At 40.8% G+C, this 22,839-nt stretch overlaps 3 protein-coding genes across 6 annotated transcripts; 2 read left to right on the plus strand and 1 right to left on the minus strand.

Annotated features, from left to right (window-relative positions):
- The first annotated feature begins 1,428 nt into the window (after positions 1-1,428).
- Positions 1,429-3,784, plus strand: LOC122776859 (dynein regulatory complex subunit 5-like). The gene is made up of 3 exons (XM_044037608.1): positions 1,429-1,621; positions 1,970-2,478; positions 3,284-3,784. Exons 1-3 carry the CDS (start codon positions 1,429-1,431, stop codon positions 3,782-3,784), a joined length of 1,203 nt encoding a protein of 400 aa, XP_043893543.1.
- A 1,909-nt stretch (positions 3,785-5,693) lies between these two features.
- Positions 5,694-14,588, minus strand: gss (glutathione synthetase). 2 transcript variants are annotated; one of them, XM_044039251.1, is made up of 13 exons: positions 14,390-14,588; positions 12,227-12,371; positions 10,984-11,129; positions 10,786-10,861; positions 10,490-10,629; positions 9,779-9,895; positions 9,074-9,154; positions 8,810-8,887; positions 8,653-8,722; positions 8,342-8,536; positions 7,316-7,397; positions 7,036-7,225; positions 5,694-6,633 (listed from the first exon to the last, which is right to left on the minus strand). In XM_044039251.1, the coding sequence occupies exons 2-13, from the start codon at positions 12,356-12,358 to the stop codon at positions 6,510-6,512; spliced, it is 1,431 nt and encodes a 476-aa protein (XP_043895186.1). In that variant the 5' UTR covers positions 12,359-12,371; positions 14,390-14,588; the 3' UTR covers positions 5,694-6,509. The 2 variants fall into 2 exon arrangements, with proteins under 2 accessions (XP_043895186.1, XP_043895187.1); XM_044039252.1 differs by having other exon boundaries at positions 12,227-12,374.
- A 1,306-nt stretch (positions 14,589-15,894) lies between these two features.
- On the plus strand, positions 15,895-21,150 carry zgc:103759 (U8 snoRNA-decapping enzyme). Of its 3 annotated transcripts, none has more exons than XM_044037325.1 (5): positions 15,895-15,986; positions 17,653-17,784; positions 18,098-18,138; positions 19,781-20,036; positions 20,750-21,150. In XM_044037325.1, exons 1-5 carry the CDS (start codon positions 15,984-15,986, stop codon positions 20,993-20,995), a joined length of 678 nt encoding a protein of 225 aa, XP_043893260.1. In that variant the 5' UTR covers positions 15,895-15,983; the 3' UTR covers positions 20,996-21,150. The 3 variants fall into 3 exon arrangements, with proteins under 3 accessions (XP_043893260.1, XP_043893263.1, XP_043893264.1); XM_044037328.1 differs by lacking the exon at positions 15,895-15,986 and adding an exon at positions 16,003-16,481; XM_044037329.1 differs by lacking the exon at positions 15,895-15,986 and adding an exon at positions 16,510-16,839.
- Positions 21,151-22,839: the final 1,689 nt, after the last annotated feature.

A 22,839-nucleotide genomic window follows, 5' to 3' on the forward strand; every position in this document is an offset into this window, starting at 1 on the left:
AAGTATGTGGTTGTTTCTCAATACTCAAGTATGCAAGTATGTATGTATTGTTCTGCTGTTTGAATGGTGGCTGGCGCCAAGTGCTGCAGCCTCATTAGCGCCACCTACGGTGTTGATCAATGAACATATGAAATACTTTTAATAAATGCATATATATGTTGTTATTATTTTTACATTTTAAATATGTAACTTCATTTATTAATTTATTTCTATTAAAATATGCAATACAAATAATACAATGTGGAAAATAGATATATTACAGCATTGTAGAGTAGTATATATATATGATGTGTAAAAATATATACTACTCTACATATCTAATAGTTACATATTATATTTAAATACAGATACAATGACCGTGCGACTTTAATATAAATCTGACATTCAAAGTTAAAATAAATAAAACATTAATAATATACAAACTTTCAAACTGTCAACAACAAATCTATGGATCACACCGAGCATCTAATGACAGCGACGTCTGAGCCAGCGGATCATTTCATCAGCCCCTTTCTCGCCTCAAATGATGTTAAAACTTTGTTCCGGGACACAGAAACATATTTATTTCAGATTTATATTTCTAATATCTGCTGCTATGCTCCGCCGAAATGTATTCTGGGATACATGGCCATCCCAAGTACGCTTAAGTCACCTCCGATGCATACTTGGTAAAAATGGGCGGAGGGAGAAGACTTCCGAATTTTGAGAACCGTCCTCGCTGTTCGCTTACTTGAGAATTGGAACAGAACTTGGACTGAGGATGATGACGTTTTCACAAGTACGAGAGTACTTGTTTCCCATCGCGGAGCCAAAGGATTGCTGTGTAACTCGTCCCGCAGCTTTGAGAAAACCCCAACACATCCTATATCAAAACGTGAAGTTTGATCAGGAATGGTTCGCTATGACTTTTCTAAGCATTTCGAGGAACCATGGTGACAAAAAAAAAATCGCAAAAATACTCCCTTATGTCCATGTTTCTTTCCCCTTGACCTGTTGTTGTCCATGTTTTCCCTTCCGACTTCTATCTGGAACGCGGTCGATTCAGAGGTGATGTCACTCCCGGTTTCGACTTCCAAGTTTTGATGTCAATAGAACGCAGCACATGACCGGCGGTCACTGATACAGTGGTGACATCATCGGTGACATCACCCACTCTAGCCTTTTATTCTTGCTCTTCAGCAGAGCTTTGAGATGTTACCCTGAGAAGAAGAACTTTGAGCTGGAGGCAGAAACATTTTTACCCGTGGAGGGCAGCACTGCACCTTTCAATGTATAGCCTTCCCGATATTCTAATAATAATTATTATTATTATTAGTAGTAGTAGTAGTAGTAGTATTCTTGTTAATAGAAGAAGAAGAAGGTTAGAAGGTTAAACACCAGAGAACATAATACCTTATCCTCCAAGATACAACCAGAAGAAGGACAACAATGGACAATCTGGAAGTAGGAACAGAAGGCAGTGCATTGCAGGACTCGGCCGCCATCAAACTCGACAAAGACAAACTCAAGGCCTCTGGAAAGTGTGGCGAGATGAGGAGCATCTCTGATCCTTGCTGGACCCAGGAGCTGATGCCTCCTCTGTCAAACCTCTGCCTGCAAAGTATCGTGAGCAACTTTGAGGGTACGCTAAGTTTACCTGCAGCTGTCGTGTTCCTGCTGTTTTCACTATTCTTTTTGTTGTGGTCACTATCTCCTCCTCCTTTTTCCTGCCTTTGCCTTTTAACTGCAAATGGTCTGCATTCGTAAGACCACTCACTCAAAGCTGCTTTACACATCTTTCATGCCTATTTACACACCGCGGGCAGGAGCAATGTGGGGTTAAGGGTCTTGTCCAAGGTCACATCAGCATGTGGACCAGTTGTAAATGGTCATTGTTCCCAACCGCATGTCCACAGGCACGTTCTCCAGTTACACCCTTGTTTGCTGTAGAACAGGAACATTGACTGTAATTGTTTTATACCTGTTACAGAAAACCCTATAGTTGAACAACTTAGACCCGGCGAGAAAGACTTTATTCTCAAGCATCTCTTCACCGATCTTCCCCTGCACATGACGGCAAACCTGATAAGTGACGGCGTCTATTGGAGGCGGTGCTGTGAGCGGCAGTGGGACCTCTGCGACGTCTCCGATTACGGCCACAGCTGGAAGCGGATGTTCTTCGAGCGGCGCCTCGAGAGCATGATCGAGCTTTTCATCCCGGACGCAAGCGATCCCGAGGTGATCCTCGACATGGTGCAGCACTGCAGGGACTACATCAAGAGGCTGAGCATTTCCCAGCTGCTGCTGAGCGACAACGAGTCCTCCGCGGACCACTTTGACTTTGGCATCCTGCTCGACAAGCTGACCAGCCTGGAAGAGCTCCATTTGATCTACAGGGTCAAAAAATGTGGGATGAACTTCGAATGGAAGATGCTGGAGATGAGCGATCGTGATTGTGAGTCCCTCGCCAAGGCCATCGAGTCCTGCAAAACTTTGAAGGTGAGTAGTGATTCGGCAAACACGCCGAAACACTGTAGAAATGTTTATAGAGAAAGTTCCCAAACTTTGGTAGTGCGTAGAAAATGACACAAATAACAATACAAACACAAATAAAGACGTGAGGAACTGGAGGATGTGAGAGAATGGATTTGCCTCCTGTGAAAAGGCCGCAGTTGACTTTGTTGACTTTACACCACTGTATTTTAACGTTTGAGAACCGCTGCTCTAAGACATCGAGGGAAGCTTCTGCTTCCTCTAACATGTCATGAAATAAAATGCTCAAATATGTACTGTTGTGTTTACATTTCATTACCAAACGTTTGCTAGAACGCGATCGTTCTCTTCTCGTAGAACACAAGACGCTTCCAGGGAAGCTCAGCGTCACTGGGCTTCTGCAGGTAGCAGAATGGTCTGAAAGGGCGGAACCACTTTTTGATTGACAGCCCTTTCTGTCTCGGTCCCATGCGGAGTTTGCAAGAAATAAATATCAGCATGTTGTGTATTATTCTATTCTATACACTGTAAATAAAAACACTATTATAGCATTTCCTTGTTTTTCAGTTTTACATAATTATCGCGTTTTCTTATTGCAGTTGTGGGTTCATTTTTATCAACGTGGGTTCGGTCGTGGGGAGGGGGACAGAGCATTGTCTACAAAATTTATGTATGAATGAACTTCCCCCGTGTCAAAGACCAGCAACTGCCACTGATGTTGCATCACTGCCATCTTCGAGAGCAAGAAAGCTCCTACACTTACAAGACATGTCACTCCGTTTTGTAATCTTCTGTCTTCTCATTTCCACAGCGACTGAGGCTCCAACTGAGCAACATTGACGATAATCAGTGCCACCTGCTGGTCAAATACCTTTTGGACCACCCGAGCCTGAGGGAGCTGGACTTTTCCCACAACCTGATCAGTGACGGCGGAGCCAAAGCCATCGCCGAGCTGCTCACCAGGAGTAAACTGGAGATCCTCAACTTGTTTGACAACGATATCAGAGACAAAGGTGCCAAAGCGATCGCTCAGGCCTTGTCCGAGAACTCCACCCTGTTGTCGCTCAACCTGCGTCTCAACCGCGTGAAAGACGAGGGAGGTCAGGCCATAAGTGAGGCTCTGCTGAAGAACAACACCCTCCATCACTTGCACCTCGGAGCCAACAAGGTGACAGGGCCGACTGCCGTAGCGTTGTCTGAGGTGCTGGCTCAGAATAACATCCTGAGGAGCATCAACCTCTCCTGCAACAACCTGGGCGAGCTAAACGAGGCAGTCGTAAAGCACCCGTCCTTCCGTTTGTCTCTCTGCTGAATCTGCTGGACTGGGACAACAATGGAGGAGAGTGTTGTCCTCCAGAGCCCACTTCAGTTCAATTCACTGCTTCCATCCATCCAGCGTCTCCCTCTTCATCATCCACATGAGGGTCAGGGGCGGGAGCTGGAGTCAATCCCAGTCGACCTAGGGCGGAAGGCGGGGTTAACCCTCGATAACAGGGTCAACACATAGAGCTCCGAACGTCTCGTGACACAGTTGCTATGAATCGTCATGTTGGCGGCCTCAGATGCAGCAAAAATGACAGAGACCTGCACTGGATTCAACGAGTTCACTGCGCACTTTAAATCCACAGAGATCGACCAAAATATCTCAAGAACTTGAAAGACTGAATATATATGATCTTCAGCCAGAGAGGACATTATTCCAGGCCTTCGTCTTTACTCTAGGGAGTCACTGAGGGTTTACAATGGACGAAATCTTGCTTTGTGACAAACATTCAACTCTGGAGTCTACCGACTAAAGTTAGCGCTGTTGTCACCAGAAGGTTGAGTGTTGCATTAGCATAACGCTAATAACACTAGCAACAGGCAGTGTGATTTTAATAATTGCCGTGTGTTAGTGTTGCCGTGCAGACTAGTTCCCGGTAAATCTAGTCTGAGTCGATGATTTTCCAGGATTTAACCACAGAATCATCCGTCTTCTTCTGCTCAAGTGTGAGTAATTCACCTCGACCTTCTCTCTGGATCTGTGGGGATCCGGTAAAATGCTCTCCCGTTAGCCTGTTAGCCTGTCTCCGACTGTTTTGGATCTTCTACCGCTTTATCCACATGGGGGTCACAGCTAAAGGCGGGGTCACGCCATGGACAGGTCGCCAGTCCATCACAAGGGCCAACATAGAGACAAACAACCATTTACTCTCACACCCGCGGTCAGCTTAGAGTGTCCATTAACCCAAACCCCCTAAATTTGTACCAAAAATAGAACCCACATGCAAACTCCACGTGGTCGAACCGGGTTTCAAACGGGCGACCCATTGTTACTGTGTGGCATTTCTGAATGCTTTACCGAGGATCAATAAAAGTACATCTTATCTCATCTCATCTTGTCTCCAGTTTTTTATACCAAGTGGTCTCACTAGTACAGAAATATCTGTTGTTGTTGATAATTATCGTACGTAGAGAAAAAGCGCCGCTAATCCACCACCCAACCAGTCGCCCAAATAGTGTACATTATAATATCTATAATAACACTTTGTGCTTACACAACCAGATTGTTGAGGAGGAGCCCAAGTGTCAATGAACTTCCGAGGGCTTAGATGTCAACGAGGCACCGACCAAATCAATCAAATTCTGGACGGGATTGGCTGTAATCTCCAGGAACTGAACACCTTCCTGGACCCTGAAGAGGGCAGATAAGATAGTTCCCTCCCAACCCGGACACACCAGGGTGTCCCCCTTCCCTCTGGCAGGAGACTGAGGTCCATCAAAACCTCCTCAACCAAACTTTATTGCTGTGTACCATTTACTTCAGAACTCAGAACCCCCCTGAGCTGAGAAATGCAAAAGTGTAATCATGGGTCTCAAACTCCAGTGACCTGGGGGGGTCATGAGTGTCCCGTCTGGTCAGGACACAGCCGGTGCAATTTTCATTGCAATGTTCCACATCATTTCACGATAAGTGGTTTTTTTATATACATATATATGTATATACATACATATATACACATATATATGTATATACATACATATATACACATATATATGTATATACATACATATATGTATATATATGTATGTATGTATGTATGTATGTATATGTATATGTATATACATATATATAGACATATATATATATTTATATATAAATACAAAAACAAAAACATGCTGCTCTTTTTTGCAGTATCCCTGTCCCAGAAAATGAAATCAAACTGAACAATGTTTTTTATTTATTTATTTATTCATTCATCACTTCTAAAGAACTTCAACAAATGTGTTTACACGAGTCTCAGTAGTGACCCCAAGATTGCATGACGTCCATTAGGTATGTAAAATAACTATTATATAAAATAATATCTGTGTGCTGTGATGTGGAAATTGCAGATTTTCTCTATGGAATTTGGTGTGCCGTGTAAGTGCGTGGAAAAAGTGCAAGCACAAACCAGTTTCCAGTCCAGAAAAGCCGGTCTAACAGTGAGAGATAAAGCAGCAAACCTCTTCTGAAGATGCCAATTACACACACACACACACACACGCGCGCACGCACACGGCAAATCAGTCTCTCATGAAAGCATACTTTAAAAAACACGAGGAAATGTGTGGTCACTTATTCATCACTGCTTCAGTTTCTGTATCATTCTCTTTAGTTGAATGTCTGAGGTATAAAGAAGTTAATTCATCGTAATAAAAATACAGTTATAAAACCCCAGAAAACAACACAACCGTTTTTTTTTTTTATTAAGGACACTTTTACCACTTGGTTGAGTTTCAAATTGGTTTTGTCAATCTGTGTTGTAGTAGCACAGAAGAAGCACCAGATGGCAGCGCAGCTTCACGTTCACCATGATGTATGACGTGTTCCAGTCAAAAAGTAATAAAAAACGTCTTCATTTGAGGGTAAATAAAACCTTCAGTATTTAATATGGACGTGTAATAAGTTTTAGAACTAACTACACGCTAGTTTTATGAACTTTTTTTAGCCATTCATTTACCGATGAATGAATGAAAACAGCGCGGAATGATGATGTTGTTGTGTTTGTTTTCACTTAGATGAGGAGAGGGTTGTCCAGCACGGCCACTCCTGCTGCTACGCCGCCGTCTGCATGTTCCGAGCTCTTGGTCCTGAGCAGATGACCCACGCACTCGTTCATCACCATGTCTTCACCGTGTCTGCGAGGATTAAAACAAGTAGTATTTTTAAAATAACATAATTTAATTATGATAATTCAATGAAAAACAGCCTTTGACTGGCATTAAAGGGGACATATGTATCATTTATTATTACTACAACTTGTGTATTTTTTTTCCAGAAACTTGTTGCTTGTTTACTTAATCCAAAAGTGAAGGATTACAGGATTACAGGATTACATTTCTGAGCTGCTATATCACTCATTCAGAATTTGGCGACTGCAGGATTTCCTCTTCGTCACGTCTGAACACAGTCGCGGCCTATTTCAGTGTATTACTCCTTTCAAACACTTGATGTTGTGTTGCTGTTTTTAAATTAGTTTCATTTGCAGAATAAGGATTAAGATCCTGAGGTTGTAAACTAAAAAAAAAGTGACTACAGACCTGACATAAGCTCCAAAAGCTCCCACTTCACTGAGACAGTTTGTGATCTTGAGCGGGAAATCTCGTCTCAGCAGGAAGTTCTGCGACGGCACAGACTGGATCTTGTCCATGAGGATATACGCCATCCTCTCCGTGCTGTCCGTCATTCCCTGCAGGACCTTACAGATGTCTGAGCCGTAGATGTTGTTACCTGGGAAACAGCAACAAGAAAACAGAGACATGGAAATAAATATGACGCACACAGGAGTGGGTTTTAAGATGAGGCTGAGTGATAAAGTACCTCCTCCTTCTCGCTGAGGCTTCAGGACAAAGCGGTCCGGAGCTGCTAAAGCCATGGCTACCGTTTTGTCGCCCTCTGGACCCTGAAGGTAAAAACAACGACAGAGAAAAGAGAAAAACAAAGTTTAATCACGGCAAATTATAATTATATTTCACTTTAACCTTTAGAGCGCAGAGCATTTAGGCTCCTTCTTTCGATTACTATGTTAAAACGTATAAACAGAGGCGAGAATGTGCAGTATAGTGTTTTATATCCTTTTTTTCCATCGCAACCTATAGGTAATCTGATATAAAAAGTATGTGAAAAAAATAAAACGGCATGAATTCTGAGATTCTGACTTTAATCTCAGAATTCAAACTTTAATCTCAGATTTCTGACTTTAATCTCAGAATAAAAACTTTTCTCAGAATTCTGACTTTAATCTCAGAAATCGGATTGAATTTGTGTCATTTGGAAATATGTTTAAGTTTTAAAGTTCACACTTGGGTTAGGATTTTGTGTAATTATCTCTGCTGCTGTTTGTTTGTGATACAAAATGAATCCTAACTTTGACTCAACAACACATAAACTTGAAGACGTGAAGTATAAACACAGACATCCGGGATGTCCATATAAGGAGTTGTGTTTTATTATTCCCGCATATTTACAAAGGGTGCACCTGCGGCACTGACCTATTTAGGTTTACATAACCACCACCAGGTGGTGCTAAAGCACTGACTACTGATAATTTCACAAAATTCTGCCTTTTTATCCACCTCATTTAATCCAAAAGCGACACTAAAACAACATCCAGTAGAACTTTATTGTCCAAAATGACCTTTTGTCTAATCTTACACGATTAAGAACAATAAATACCAAACAAAATAAAGAAATAAGATGTCAAATCTCTCAGTATTACAGTGTCAGTGCTTTCACACTAACAGGGACAACAGAGTCAGGACTGCACTCATATGTGACTCTAGTTTTATCTCAGTTTAATTACATTTGAATGGATGCAAATGTATGGACACCGCGTCGTGGTCTCACCAAATCGAGAGTGTAGAGTCCAGCGAACGTCGCCCGGATCTGTTCCACCACCTGAGGCTGGTCGGGGAAGAACTTCTCCAGAACTCCGGGTTTTGCAAGGACCTGCTGGACCTTCTTGGTCCCGGCCAGGTGGGTGCTGATGTCTGGACACTTCACGGCCAGCGAGCGCTCCATTAGGAGACGAGTGTCCCAGAACTGCAGATGGTCAGAATACCATAGAACTGATCTCTGAACTTCTCCAGACTTAAAAATGTTAGAATCAGCATAAAGTCACTCGCCCCAAAACTAGGAACAAAGAAATGAGCCGATACCTCTTCAGTACTATAGTGCTCAGGCATGTAGCCATTCCTGAAGTACACCACTGCCACCTCCTGGCCATCACTGAAAATAGAGTGACATGAATCCAAACATAGTTCTTTTTTGGGGCGGCGCTATACATAAGGATTGATGAACATAAACCAGACGTACACAAAGAGCTTCTTGTCCTGATCGAGCGATCCAGTTTTCCTGACATCATCAAACGACTTCCTTGTTGTGGGAATGTTTCTGGAAAATAAACAGAAAGAGAGAGAGGAACTTCCGGTTTAGTTTGTCTCTTTTCCTGTGACCAAATTACAGGAAGAGGCCTTTTATGAAACGGCGAAGGTTGGATATCAAACACCAAAAACATTTGTGATATCCACCAAACTTTGGGTCTCAGTGCTTGAGGAGTTTTGGTGCAGTTCAACTCACCTCTTCCACAGTTCATACTCAATGCATCGCTGGTCAAAGATGTTCCTTTGTGTGTCTTCCACCAAGAACATGACGACTGCTCTGTAACATTCAGATTTATATTTTTAAATTAAAACATTAAAACTGGACGTGGAGTTACCAGATCTCTGGATTTACATATACATTTACCTCCAAAAGTATTGGAGTATTGTTATTATTCGTCAATTATGCAAATTGTCTAAACTCCTGCGCATGAAAGTAATGCAGGGTTCACAAGGCGGTGACCTTATGGGAGCAGCCTAAGAGATGCATTCAAGAAACCTTTCTTTCAAGTCCACTAACTGCTGCTGCCACCTTGTGGTAATAGATGCGCCACAGGTAGTCTGTGTAGTAGAAAGATTAGTTTTCTCATAAAAGCAATCATTGCTAAAACATTTGTTTTGTACCTCAAACCAAACTTTTTAATGATTTCTCACACAAAAATCACATGTTTCCATTTTCTTTTTGAACACGTGCAATACAGGCACTATGAGTTAAAGGGATGTAACAGTGTGTAACATTTTAGAGGGTTTATTGTCAGACCGTATAATAAAACGTTTGAATTGGAGGTCGTTATCTTGCGCTGCCATGTTTCTACGGTAGCCTGAGTGGACAAACTAGCTTATGTTATTGCTAGTTTGCTGCATTCAAGCACAAAACAGGTTCAAATCCCGTCCTAATTCTCACCTCTCTGATCCGTAAAGCTCCCAGGCTTTGGCCATGGCTCCAGCCATACCGGCAGCGGGGTTGTTGTCGAGGATACGCTGGCTGTCCTCCAGCCGGCCGGCCACCTTCAGAATTTGTCTGTCAAAAAGGATAGAGGACAATTTTTAGCAAAATATGTGACGGAAGGTCTTAATTAATCGTAAGGGTGGGTCAAAATATTGTCTTGTAATGATTATCACAGAATCGTTATATTGTGATATTATTGACGTCCCTATGATTCCCTCCCCTAATTCATATTGCCAAATAGGTCTGGAACAACTGGGACAACTAATTGTAACAATAAGATTTACACCAACATGTTTACAAGCATTTTAAAAGTACAAATTTAGTCAGAATTGTTTTCTACAATTTTCTTTAAATTATACTGCAATCAAACCTGGGGCTACAACAAACGATTATTTCATTATTATCGGTTGCTTTGGTCCATGAAATGTGGCAAGAAATGTTGATCAGTGTTTCCCCAAACAAGGAAAGGAGGATCTCGGTTCTCAAATGTCCCGTTTTGTCCACAAAAAGAAACAGAGAGCGTGTTTAACTGTTTCAGTCCTGTCAGTGAGCGTGCATTATTAAGTCATGTAGGTTTCCGGGTTTGTCATTATGGATGCAGACTTCTTCTTCTTCTTCTTACATACGTGCAGAATCTGTAAGAAGATTAAAAACATAAAAACGTACCTGTGTAGCTCTGGCGTCCGTGAGGCCAGACCTCCAAAACTAGCAGCGATGGTGTTAATTTCTATCTGCTTTAGCGCCGACGTTCCATCCTCTCTCTGATCCAACATGTAGTCGGAGCGATTGAGACCCAGAACAATAGACTGGGAGCAAAACAACAAAAACACCACCATCATCAATCATTCATTCATTCATTCTGTAGATTCCAGGTCACTCAATAGAGGACTGTGGCCTGGACTGTGACCCTGACCTATGAACCCATAAATCAGTGAAACAGTTTGAACTTTAACTCACTTTACCTGAGAGCGTCCTTCTTTCAGGATCTGCTGGTGGATCTTGAACAACCCAGCAGTGAATTTATCCACGGCTATGGTGCTGCCAAACAATGGAGAGTGATCTCATGTTAAAAATCATGTGTGTGTGTGTGTGTGTGTAGTAAAAGGTACAGCAGGCAGGATTTACTTGGCGTTATCCTCGTACTCGTGCTGTAATACTACCTCGCAAGAGCTTCTTGGAGAAAGTCTGGGTCCTGACTGAGTTTGTCCACCAGGGTGTTGAAGTGAGTCTGCACAGCCAGAGCCTGGTGGAACGCAGCTCTGGGCACGGGCGTGGGAAAGAGCGTGAACGAGGTGTAGGTCACCAGCTGAAGAAACGGGAGAAAGAGTGAAGCGTAACCACGCAAAACAAAACAAAACACGGTCACTGCGCGTGGCGTGTGTGTGTGTGACGAATGTCGTGACATCTTTAAAGATGGCTTTAAGAATCGTTTCTTACCCCCAGAATTGTGAAATTTCAACGTGCTTGATGAACAGAAACAGTGAAAAATGTACCTCAAAAAGGTATTAAAAGTAAGGGGCGGGCATCTGTAGAAAAATGCTATTAGAATATTCGATGTTATTATTTGCCAATTATGCAAATTGTCTAAACTCCAGCAGGGTTCAGCCTAGAAGATGCGTTCAAGAAACCTCGTACATTTCATCACTTGAAGTCCACTAACTAAATACTTACTGCACCACAGGTAGCCCGGGCAGTAGAAAGATTAGTTTTTCTGTCAAAGTCACATCGAGTGTGTTTTGTTTTCATATCGAGGAAGAGATCTGTGAGCTGTGGGCCACGCCCCCTTTGAGCCTGAACGTGCCATGCGGAGTGCACCAGGTGAGGGTGATCTGCTGATCAACCTGGATCTTGGAGTCACAGCTTGTTTGCCAGGAAGCTGACTTGGAACTGAGGAATCAAAACTACTTTGTGCGGAATAAAGCTGGTTCAAACAAGGAAGAAGCAGCCGGTGAGCTTTTGCCTGTTTTCTTGGCTGTAACTGGGCTTTTGTTGTATCATATTGCTTGTAGTACGCCATTTTAAGTCACTTTATAACAACAAGCTGGTTAAGGGGTGTTAATACAAATGTTTGACGTCTGCTTCCAAATGCTGACATGATATGACCGTCCATTCTTGGTCGAGCATTTCAATCTCAGGGTTTTGCTGTACATGCTCTAAAAGTGATGTTTGTATCTGTGTTTAAATGTTTGTTTTTTTTCACCTGACCTGCATTGGAAGTTTCAAAATAAAGAAAAAAAGAAGTGTAATCGATGAGTTTGAAGTCTCAAAACCTTGCAACAGTGAGACTTTAGAGCCGAGGCTGTAGTTCTAAATTAATCAATGTACTGGTCCTGAGGAGTTTTAAAAATACTTATAATTCTTTGAGAAAATGTCAGCTGGAGGTGGAGGTCTTTCATCTCTCACCTCGGATGAGTTGGGAGTCTCTTTGGTCCTCATCAGGACTCCATGCTGCAGCGCTGCGTCTTTGGCCACTTTCGCCAAGTTGTTGACCAGGGCAGAGTTCATCATCACCTCGACTGGTATCCCCGCGTCCATTCTGGTTCAATTACTACTGACATAAAGGAGATCAGTCTCAGAAGCTGCTTTCAGATGTGCACTGAAGTCCAGACACTCTGGAGTTTCTGCCGTCGATTATTTCCTCGACTAATCAAGGGACGGTTTGGTCCGTAAAATGTTGATCGGCGTTTCTCAAACCTAGAAAGGATGATGTTCTCAAATGTCTTGTTTTTTCTGATAAACTATTCTGTAAATGGAGCAAAGAAACCAGAAAGTATTCACATTTTAAGAAGCTGAAAAATCTGAGAAACTTGTTTTAATTCCTTTAAAAACACTCAAACTGATTAATAAATTGTTGAAAAACAGTTGACGATTAATTTAGTATTAGTTTCAGCCTTAGATATTATCGCGATATTTAAGTCCATACTCTGTGTATATATCTCAATTTATGTTATGCTTACCTTTAATCTTAACTACAAGAAGAAGAGTTGGTATTATGGTCTGTATTTATAGAGCTTTTCTAGTCTTGATGAGCTGCTTTACACGACAATATTCTCTCATTGACACGCTGAAACGCAGGGTTAAGTGTCTTTGCTCAAGGACACATGTAGACTTGGCAGAATTGATTAACTGGAAATAACCATCCAGTTAATAGACAACTTGCCCTACATATATATATATATATATATATATATATATATATATATATATATATATATATATATATATATATATATATATATATATATATATGTATATGTATATATGTATATGTGTATATATATATATATATATATATATATGTATATATGTATATATATATGTATATATGTATATGTGTATATATATGTATATATGTATATGTGTATATATATGTATATATGTATATATATATATATGTATATGTGTATATATATATATATATATATGTATATATGTATATGTGTATATATATATGTATATATATATGTATATGTGTATATATATATATATATGTATATATGGAGTATATGTATATATATATATATATGATATATGTATATATATATATATGTATATATGTATATATATATATATATATATATGTATATATATGTGTATGTGTATATATATATATATATATATATATATGTGTATGTGTATGTGTATGTATATATATATATATATATATATATATATATATGTATATATATGTGTGTATGTGTATATATATGTGTGTATGTGTATATATATGTGTGTATGTGTATATATATGTGTGTATGTGTATATATATGTGTGTATATATATATATATGTATATATATATATATGTATATATATATATGTATATGTATATATATATGTATATGTATATATATATATATATATATATATGTATATGTATATATATATATATATATATATGTATATATATATATATATATGTATATATGTGTATATATGTATATATGTGTATGTGTATATGTATATGTGTATATATATATATATATATATATATATATATGTATTTATATATATTTATATATATGTATATGTGTATATATAATGTGTATATATGTGTATATATATATGTGTATGTATATGTATATATGTATGTATATATATATATATATGTCTATATATATATATATATATATATATATATATATATATATATATATATATATATATATATATATATGCAGCTTTTAAATTAACGTGCAAGAATGAGTTTAAATAGTTTTGTTTGAAGTCGAGGTCAAACAAACACGAATATTTTAGTCCCCACTTCCTGACATGTCGTGCTAGCAAACAACACATATTAGAATAATGAGATAATGACACGGTTATGATAATTGAGGGATAAACCGGCATTCTGGTACCAGGTGACGCAACCACAGAACCAAAAGCAACAGTGATTCAAGAGTTCAGTGCTGCAAACTGATTACAGTAGATGGCTAAAAACACCGCTAAAACACGATGCCTCACGCTGTCGCTACACCGTGTCATTTAACTATTTCTACGACATCTAAATGTGAGCGGAAACGCAACGGTTTCCCCGTGTTTACAGCTAGCACAGCTAGCATCCTACCTCCAGAGTCACTGGTGGACGTGATTTTCTTCGATTTTCTTTTTCTTCTTTCGTTTCCTCGTTGACGCCGCAGTAGGGACGTAGTAGCAGCGCAGCGGAGGTAGCGACACATGCACTGACAGACAAGCCGGAGAGGTCTGCGTTCGAGTCAGCGGCAGTAAGTCATTCGTATTTCCGTGGTCAAATAAGCCGCTCCTGAATGTGGAGTGCGCCAGTATTACCGCAATTATGGTATCCGTGCTTTCAAAATAAAGTGAGAACCAAACTGACTACAACATAGTACGGAAGATTGGGGTCACATATAAAAGAAAAAAATAACAATTAATTGGAAACAAAACTTTGTTTATTTATTTATTTTTACAGAGAGTTGTAAGTTCTGATGGTAGGAATTACTTCCTGAATCTGTCCTTGTGACAGTGGAGCTGTCTGAATCTCTCAGTGGAGAGCAATCTCGCCTAGGGCACAAAATTAGGTAGAGCCGGCCCTGACTGGCTCCAATGCTGCTCCCCCAGCACACCACAGCAAAGAACAGTGCACTGGCCACAACAGACTGGTAAAATAACTCCAACATCTCGCTGCATACGTCAAAGGATCACAGCCTCCTCAGAAAAAAGAGTCTGCTCATCCCCTTCCTGTACACAGCACTGGTGTTAGCCTTCCAGTCTGTTGTTCAGCCACACACACCTAGGAATTTGTGGTCCTCCACCATCTCCACATCCTTCCCCAGCACCCTCAACGGTTGCGGAGCTGTCCTCTTCCTCCTGAAGTCCACCACCATCTCCTTGGTCTTGGTCACATTCAGAATCAGGTGGTTCTCACTGGCCCACTTCACAAAGTCAACTACCACTGTCCCATACTCCCCCTCCTGTCCATCCCTTATACACCCCACCACCGCAGAGTCATCGGAGAACTTCTGCAGAAGTGGCATGACATAATTTCTTCTATATACTTAAGAACAGTAAATGTCATACTTTAAGACTTTTACTTAAGTCATTTTTTTTAAAAGTGACTTCAACTTCTACCAAAGTCATTTTGAATTGAATTGAATTGACTTTATTCCTCCCCCAGGGGGGAAACACACATTCACCACAGCTCAGTTGTGAAAAAAGAGAATAGAATAAAAATAAGAATAAGAATAAAAAAAAATATAATAAAATAAGCTTAAAAAAGAACAATACAGTGCAATAGTGAGAACATTTCAAAAAATAAAGTTACAAAGATAAGAGATTACATTCTAAAAAAAAGTCATTTTCTGATAACATACTTTTACTCAAGTAAAATACCCTTTAGAGGTACAGAAATATAAATAACAAAAAGCATAGTAAAGATACGTGAATTTGTACTTAAGTAAAGTAACATTATTTTGAAAACCAGAAATAGGACTTGATTTAGGACCTCTCGCGCTGTGTGTACCATAACTGTGAGAGTATAGGCGCACTCCACCGCTGATTGACTGCCGAACGACGCAGCAGCTCTCGATGACGCACCGACCAATCAGTGTTCGAATCGTCACAGCAGCAAGTCGGCAAAGACCGCCCCAATGGACAACGGGGAAGAAGACGGCACAGCGTCGTGAAGGGAGTCCGATGAATTTATGGCAAGCCGTTCTAAACTTAAATGTCTACATTTGACAATCCGGCGTTAACATAGCAGACAACACAACATACTTTTCATTAGCTTGTAGTTACCATGTCACATTGACATAATGTAAATTTGATGAGTCACAGAATAAAGATACGTGAATTTGTACTTAAATAAGCAAAGTAACATTACAACACTGAAATAATAATGGCACTCACTGCAACTTTAAATTAACGTGCAAGAATTGGTCTAAATAGTTTGGTTTGAGGTCGAGGTATTTATTTACTTACTATCGAAGTAAAGTGTAAATAGAAAGATTATCTGAGGGTAGTGATTGTGACACTGTTATGATAATTGAGGGATAAACCGTTTTTTGGTGTCAAATGACGCAACCACAGAACCGAAAGCAAGAGTGCCGCAAACTGATTTCAGTAGAAAACTAAAAACATCGCTAACACGATGCCTCACGCTGTCAGTACACCGTGTCACTCAACTATTTATCCTCAATAAAGTAAGAATTCTACGACATCTAAATGTGACCTGTGTTTACAGCTAGCACGGCTAGCATCTTAGCCCCAGAGTCACAGTTCTGTGTCCGTCGTTAACATAGCAGATAACACAACATACTTCTGATTAGCCTGTCGTTACCTATTGACTGTGACATGAATAATGTAAACTTGATGAGTCACAGTGACTTCTAGTTATCTGTGATGAAATGTGGATGAATCATGGTGACTTTTTGTTATCTGTAATTAGGTTTTGATGAGTCACAGTGACTTTTAGAGATAGCACCGATACATATTTGCGTTGTAGTTAGAGATATCAGATAACAGTTGGCGATATCTGCAATCAAATTGGGACTAGTCACAGTAAGTTAGCAATATCTGTTGTTCAATTTGGACTAGACACAACAGTTAGCGATATCGCTAATTCAGTTTTGAAGCGGTAGAAGATGGATGTTTTTTTCTAATCTCAAAAACAGTTGGCAATATCGATAATTATGTTTTGGCTAGTCAAAAAATAACAGTTGTCGAGATCTGCAATTAAATTCAAGTCAAGATTTATTAGCAATATCTGTCGTTGAATTTGGTCAAGTCACAAAAACAGTTAGCCATGTCTCTAATTCAGTTTTGACGAGCCACAATGACAGTGATGTCTTTAATTCAGTTTTGACTAGACCAGGGGCGTCAAACATACGGCCCGGGGGCCAGAACTGGCCCGCCAGAGGGTCCAATCCGGCCCACAGGATGAATTTGTTAAAATTTCACACTACGATTACAATCTAAATGTAATGTCAAATGCAATATTTTTCACTTCCAGATACCTGTGACTAAGTGTGATGTGTAAATGGTAAATTTAGGCATGATATTGTTGAAATTGCACTTATATTTCTCAAGAAATGTCATGTTTTGTAAAAATGAAGTTCTTGTTGGTCATAGGTTATTATGCTATTATTTTGCTGGTCCGGCCCACTTGAGATCACATTGTGCTGTATGTGGCCCCTGAACAAAAATGAGTTTGACAACCCTGGACTAGACACAATAACAGTTAGCGATATCTGTATGTAATTCAGTTTTGACTGCATATGTAATAACTGTGTCACTGTGACAGTGGATTCATTCATCAGGAGGCTAAAATACTGTGTGTTTTTCCACCCTGTGCGCGTTTCTGTTTCTGTGTAGATGGCGAGTGGACAGCTGTCGAGGGAAGAGGCGTTGGCGTGTTCGGGCTACAGGCACGCGTGCCATGTGATGCTCTACTCTGACACTAAAACTCAACTGTTTGGGAAAATACCGATCAGACACATCGTACTGGTGAGGAAGAGCTTGTATGTTGTACAAGTGGTGTATGGGTTGCACTTTGAATGCGTTTGCCACTTTATGTCACTGTTAGACAGCCTTATTTTTGACTGAAAAGTGAAGTCTGTAATCTCCTCACCCTCGTGCACCAAAGTCCATATAAGAAAATCGGTGTTTTAGCTCACAGGGAAGCAGGAGCTGCTCGTCTACTGCTGCCTTGTTTGGTGACTTTGTGTCACATCGGTCAATTTAAACAAGGTTTGTGTGTTTGTGTTCTGTCTACGATGGATGCATCAGCGTGTGAATATTTTTTTGTTATCCCCTACAGATGCAGATGCGTTATGACGGTCTGCTGGGTTTCCCCGGCGGGTGAGTCTTTCGTGCCGCTTGCTTTGTTGTTTTTACTTTTATACGTTTGTAAGTCTGCTGCTGCTGCTCTCCACAGAGGAGCTGTCAGAAGATATAAACTGTCATGACACAGAAAAAACAGTCAGTGGTGGATGAAGTACTGGAAAAGTACAAGTACCCTGCCGTTAAATGGCCTTGGTGGAGCTTAAAGTCACCTATCAGAATAAGTTTTTAAAGTATCTCACTGTGTATTTTTTGACATTATACAAAGGCAAATTTCCTTCTTGCTTCTAGCTACAGGAACAACTTTATATGTCTAACTTTAAAGTAACAAGGTCAAGCATGGTGTGTTGACATTTTTTCCCTCTGGGACAAAGGTTGCAAAGCGGCAGAATATTTCTAATTTCCAGAAACTTTCCAAGGAAATATTCCAAATTGGAAACCTTTCACGGGAATTTATGGGAATTAATGAGAATTAACAGGAAATTTGGGATAATTCGAGTCATATACCAACATAAATATAAATATACATATTTTGTTTTGTTATAAGCAGGCATTGTTGCAGAAAGGATGGGATGGGCTCAGAATGGTAGCTTTAGTTGTTTTTCCAGAAACTATATTCATGTTCCCAACTTTCAATTTCCAGTTTATTCCCATTAATTCCCAGTTAATTCCCATTAATTCCCAGTTAATTCCCATGGAAAGTTAATTCCCTGAATTTTGCAGCCCTATCTGCGACCCATTTCCCAAAAATTGCATTTGGGTCTCCCAAAGCCAGAACGATACAAATATTTGACTGATTCTTCTAAACTCCTCTATATGTGTACAACAAAACTTCATGAAACCTGAGCTATCCTGCAAATTTTTCAGCAGTTCTAGAATCTTTAGCTTTAGTGTCTTCTCTGAAGTCAACGTTCATAGTGCAGAAACAATGACAATCGTTGGTAATTTAAACAAACTTTGGCAGAAACATCTGCAAGTAATTTGTTTTTGTGGGGAAATGTCCGTCAACTAAATCTTATACTTTATTAATCCCCTTAGTGAAATCATTTATCTGCATTTGACCCATCCTAGAATTAGGAGCAGTGGGCTGCCACACTGAGTAGCGCCCGGGGAGCAATGGGGGTTGGCTACCTTGCTCAGGGGTACCCCAGCCCTTTTGACCTGGTGGCGACCCTCCAGTTACAAGCCAAGTTCCCTTTCCACTTGGCCACGGGCTGCCCATTCTTTTTTTTTCTTGAAGTCAAATGTGCAACTCTAGGTTTAAGCATTCTTCTTCTATGACTACTTGTACTGAGCTTCATTTGACAGTCGCTCACTCTGACATGTCCATCCACTAAAGGGCGCCAGTGGACCCCACCGCCCTCCCAAAGCCTTTTTCATGTTTTCAGGAACCATTTCCACTATACTGTCCTTTTTAACTTCTACATCCACACTTTTAACTTTCAGCATCAAACCAAAAGTAAACAGTTCAAAGTTCAGGTCAAAAATCCAGAGTTCAGGCAGCGGCGACTCAGCAAAAAAAAAGTTAGGGACTTTAAACTTTGAAATCAACTTGATTTATTTACCTCTGCATCGAGGAGTTTCCGGAGAACAATACTGCAACCATTATTAATCTGCTGTCATACCTGATATTGACCTTTGACCCACCACCACTCTTCAGGCTTGTCAACCCATCAAAAGAAACGCTGGAGGCGGGCCTTACGAGGGAGTTGTTGGAGGAGGTGGGTGTGGCTGTCCCCGTATCAGAAGAAGACCTCGTGGCCTCCCGCTACGCTCCTGCTCCTTTCGTCTTCTCCTCCTCCTCCTCCTCCCCCTACCGTCTCATCACTCACTTCTATGTGAAGAAGATGGAGGAGGAGCAGATCAGGGAGGTGGAGAGAGCCGCCGTGTCCACGGCAACAGATCACGGACTGGAGGTAATGCGGAAATTGGGGAATGGGATGATTTGATTTTTGGGGTCAGGGGTTAAGGGTCAGAGTGACGGTTACAGCAGCAGGATGGATGTGAAGACGGTGATTCCTCTGTTTTAAATATAATGCAAACAACAACAAAACATTAATAATGGCTTTGTTTTCCTTTCAAACGAAAACAAATCAAAAAATCCTCAGTAACCTGGTTCTGATTGAGAAACCCTGATCTAGACCATTTGATCACGTCCTCAAGACCAGGCTTGAGAAACCCTGATCTAGACCATTTGATCTGGTCCTCAAGACCAGGCTTGAGAAACCCTGATCTAGACCCTTTTACCTGGTTCTGATTGAGAAACCCAGATATAGCCCATTTGATCTGGTACAGGACCACGATTGAGAAACCTTGATAGATTCCACTTGACCTGAGAGGCAGACAGTCATCCAGATGAGGCCCAGACAGGAAGTACTACTATCTACTATCTTATGTGTAATTAGCCTGATATGTTAGCTGCCTCTCTTCCTACAGGCTGGATCAAACTGTCTGTTGGGTCTTTGGTGGTCTGCAGCACTGAGGTTCCCCGCCACACAGTTAGGGTTTGGCAAGTTGTAGTAGTAGTTGTGGTTTTGTTAGAGTAAGTCCCCAGGAAATTGATGCAACAGTCATCTAACCGGTGCTGTGACAAACGCACTACTTTACTTCCCTCCCTCCCTCCCCGCAGGTTCTGGGAATGGTCAGAGTTCCGCTCTACACCACAAAAAGCAAAGGAGGCCTCGGGTCCTTCCTGACGCACTCGTTCATCGGTAACTCTCGCTCCCAGCTCGTCGACTCTGTGCTGCGCCTGAACATGGTCTCTGCCGAGGAGCTGCACAGAGCCCTGACGCACTCTCTGAAGACATACTCACACACGGCAGGAGACCTGAGAGCAGCGCTAGCACTGACAGAGGCGCAGAGGAAGCCGCGTTGAACCACACACACATATCAATGTATTGCACAGCTTTTCTTCTAACGTAACCAGTTCTATCCCTAACAATAACCACAATTCAAGTCTTAGTCCTGAACCAGCTCCCCAGAAATGAGGTTCTGCCTCATTAGGACCAGATTTCGGTCTCCAATGGGGGCTACTGGTCCTGACAAGGTCAGTGTTTCTCTAACACACACACACTCGTAGATTTTCGTAGATGTGTAGTTCACTCACACACTTGATCCTACACACACACACACACACATAAGCTGCTGACTCATAATTGCCTGCTGTGCATCAAACAGTTTTTCTTTTGGAGGAAACATTATCGACTCCTTTCAACGTTAATAGAATAAAAATCATTCAGACTGAATTATTTTTCCTCCGATATTTCTCTCATTTCACTGTCAAACAGCAAAATTGAAAAAGAAAGTTGTACGATATAAAAATGCACAGCCCTACAATAAACGCTTCATATGTTATTAAGGCACAGGTCTTGTTTCTACAGCAGGAAACCCCGCATAGACAGAGAGAGTGTTTCTACACCAACGAAGAAGAACCAACATCCTTTCTGGTATGTGAAGGCCACCGTAGTTCCCTTATCTTCTTTGGCTTAGCGTTTCAGTCTACATCTCCACCTTTTAGATATCACTCAGTACATTTACATGCACATTTTGATCCGTTTATAGTTGGACTAATGTTCTTCATGTAATAAGCACGAGTGGGGAATTCATTTTGTCTCTAGGTGGCGGCTTGTTAGCATGTTGGGTGACATTCTGAATCTTCCTACTGTCCAAAAACCTCAAATTGTTTTTCTCACTCTTGTCTTCTGCATACTGGCTTCTTCAATTATTTCTAGGTCAGAGCTCGCGGTTATGGAATTAGATTTGTGTCAGTATTTTCAATCAGTACTTTTTAAGAAGCTAATAAAATATCGATTTAATCATTCAAAAATATTGTATTTTATTGTTTGATAATACACTTGTTTGTGCTCCCTCACTTGTTCTTTGCGCTCCCTGATTTGTTCTTTGCGCTCCCTGATTTGTTCTTTGCGCTCCCTCGCTTGTTCGTTGCGCCCGCGCGCGCTTGTTCTTTGCCGCCGCTTTCTCGCTTGTTCTTTTGCACCGCGCTCCGTTGGCGCTCCTCTCGCTTGCGTTATCGCCTGCGCCTCGCTTGTTCTTTGCGCTCCCTCGCTTGTTCATTGCGCCCCCTGATTTGTTGTTTTGTTGCCTGAATAAAACTGGATTTGTGCAGACTATAAACACAAATCTAACATCATGTGGACATATTGACTGTATTTACACATTGGAACTTTCAAATGATACTGCAATCAAAACTATCTTGGCAACTAACAACAACAACAACAATGTCAAAAACATTTTTTGTTGTTTCCCCAAAACCCCAAAGATGATGATTATCTCAAATGTCTTATTTAAACTAAAATGTTTAATGATTTCTCACCAGAAAATAGTCACATGTAAGAAGCTGAAAACTCACGACTCGTCACAGTTTCTGTCAAACTGTCAGGGCAGCAGACTTAACAGAAACAGCTACACGTGGCGGTGAAGAGTGAAGCGAAAACCCTCGTCATTGCACAGAACTGTGCTGCCTTACATGGTCATGAATTGTACATAAACCCACATAAACATCCTGTAGCTGCCAGGATCAGGAAATGTACCCAGTCAGGTAGAACTCATCTTCTGTCTTTGTTCTCCTATCACCTTCTCTGTGAGCTTCTGTTCTCTTCACAGAGTTATTGTGCAGCAGTTCTAGCACGAGCCGAGGATTAATTACGTCCGTGACATACACTATAAAATGCTGCGGGCGAGGATTTGATTCTCTTTAAG

This window comes from Solea senegalensis, linkage group LG11, assembly GCF_019176455.1.
Source record: "Solea senegalensis isolate Sse05_10M linkage group LG11, IFAPA_SoseM_1, whole genome shotgun sequence".
Classification (NCBI taxonomy): domain Eukaryota; kingdom Metazoa; phylum Chordata; class Actinopteri; order Pleuronectiformes; family Soleidae; genus Solea; species Solea senegalensis.

Coding starts and splice junctions, on each gene's coding strand:
- LOC122776859 (XM_044037608.1), top strand. CDS start 1,429: ATGGACAATCTGGAAGTAGGAACAGAAGGCAGTGCATTGCAGGACTCG. Junction 1,622..1,969: donor TATCGTGAGCAACTTTGAGG/GTACGCTAAGTT, acceptor TACCTGTTACAG/AAAACCCTATAGTTGAACAA. Junction 2,479..3,283: donor AGTCCTGCAAAACTTTGAAG/GTGAGTAGTGAT, acceptor TCATTTCCACAG/CGACTGAGGCTCCAACTGAG.
- gss (XM_044039251.1), bottom strand. CDS start 12,358: ATGGACGCGGGGATACCAGTCGAGGTGATGATGAACTCTGCCCTGGTC. Junction 8,723..8,809: donor CAGGACAAGAAGCTCTTTGT/GTACGTCTGGTT, acceptor CTCTATTTTCAG/TGATGGCCAGGAGGTGGCAG. Junction 7,398..8,341: donor GACTCTACACTCTCGATTTG/GTGAGACCACGA, acceptor TTTTACCTTCAG/GGTCCAGAGGGCGACAAAAC.
- zgc:103759 (XM_044037325.1), top strand. Junction 18,139..19,780: donor CTGCTGGGTTTCCCCGGCGG/GTGAGTCTTTCG, acceptor ACCACTCTTCAG/GCTTGTCAACCCATCAAAAG. Junction 20,037..20,749: donor CAACAGATCACGGACTGGAG/GTAATGCGGAAA, acceptor CCCTCCCCGCAG/GTTCTGGGAATGGTCAGAGT.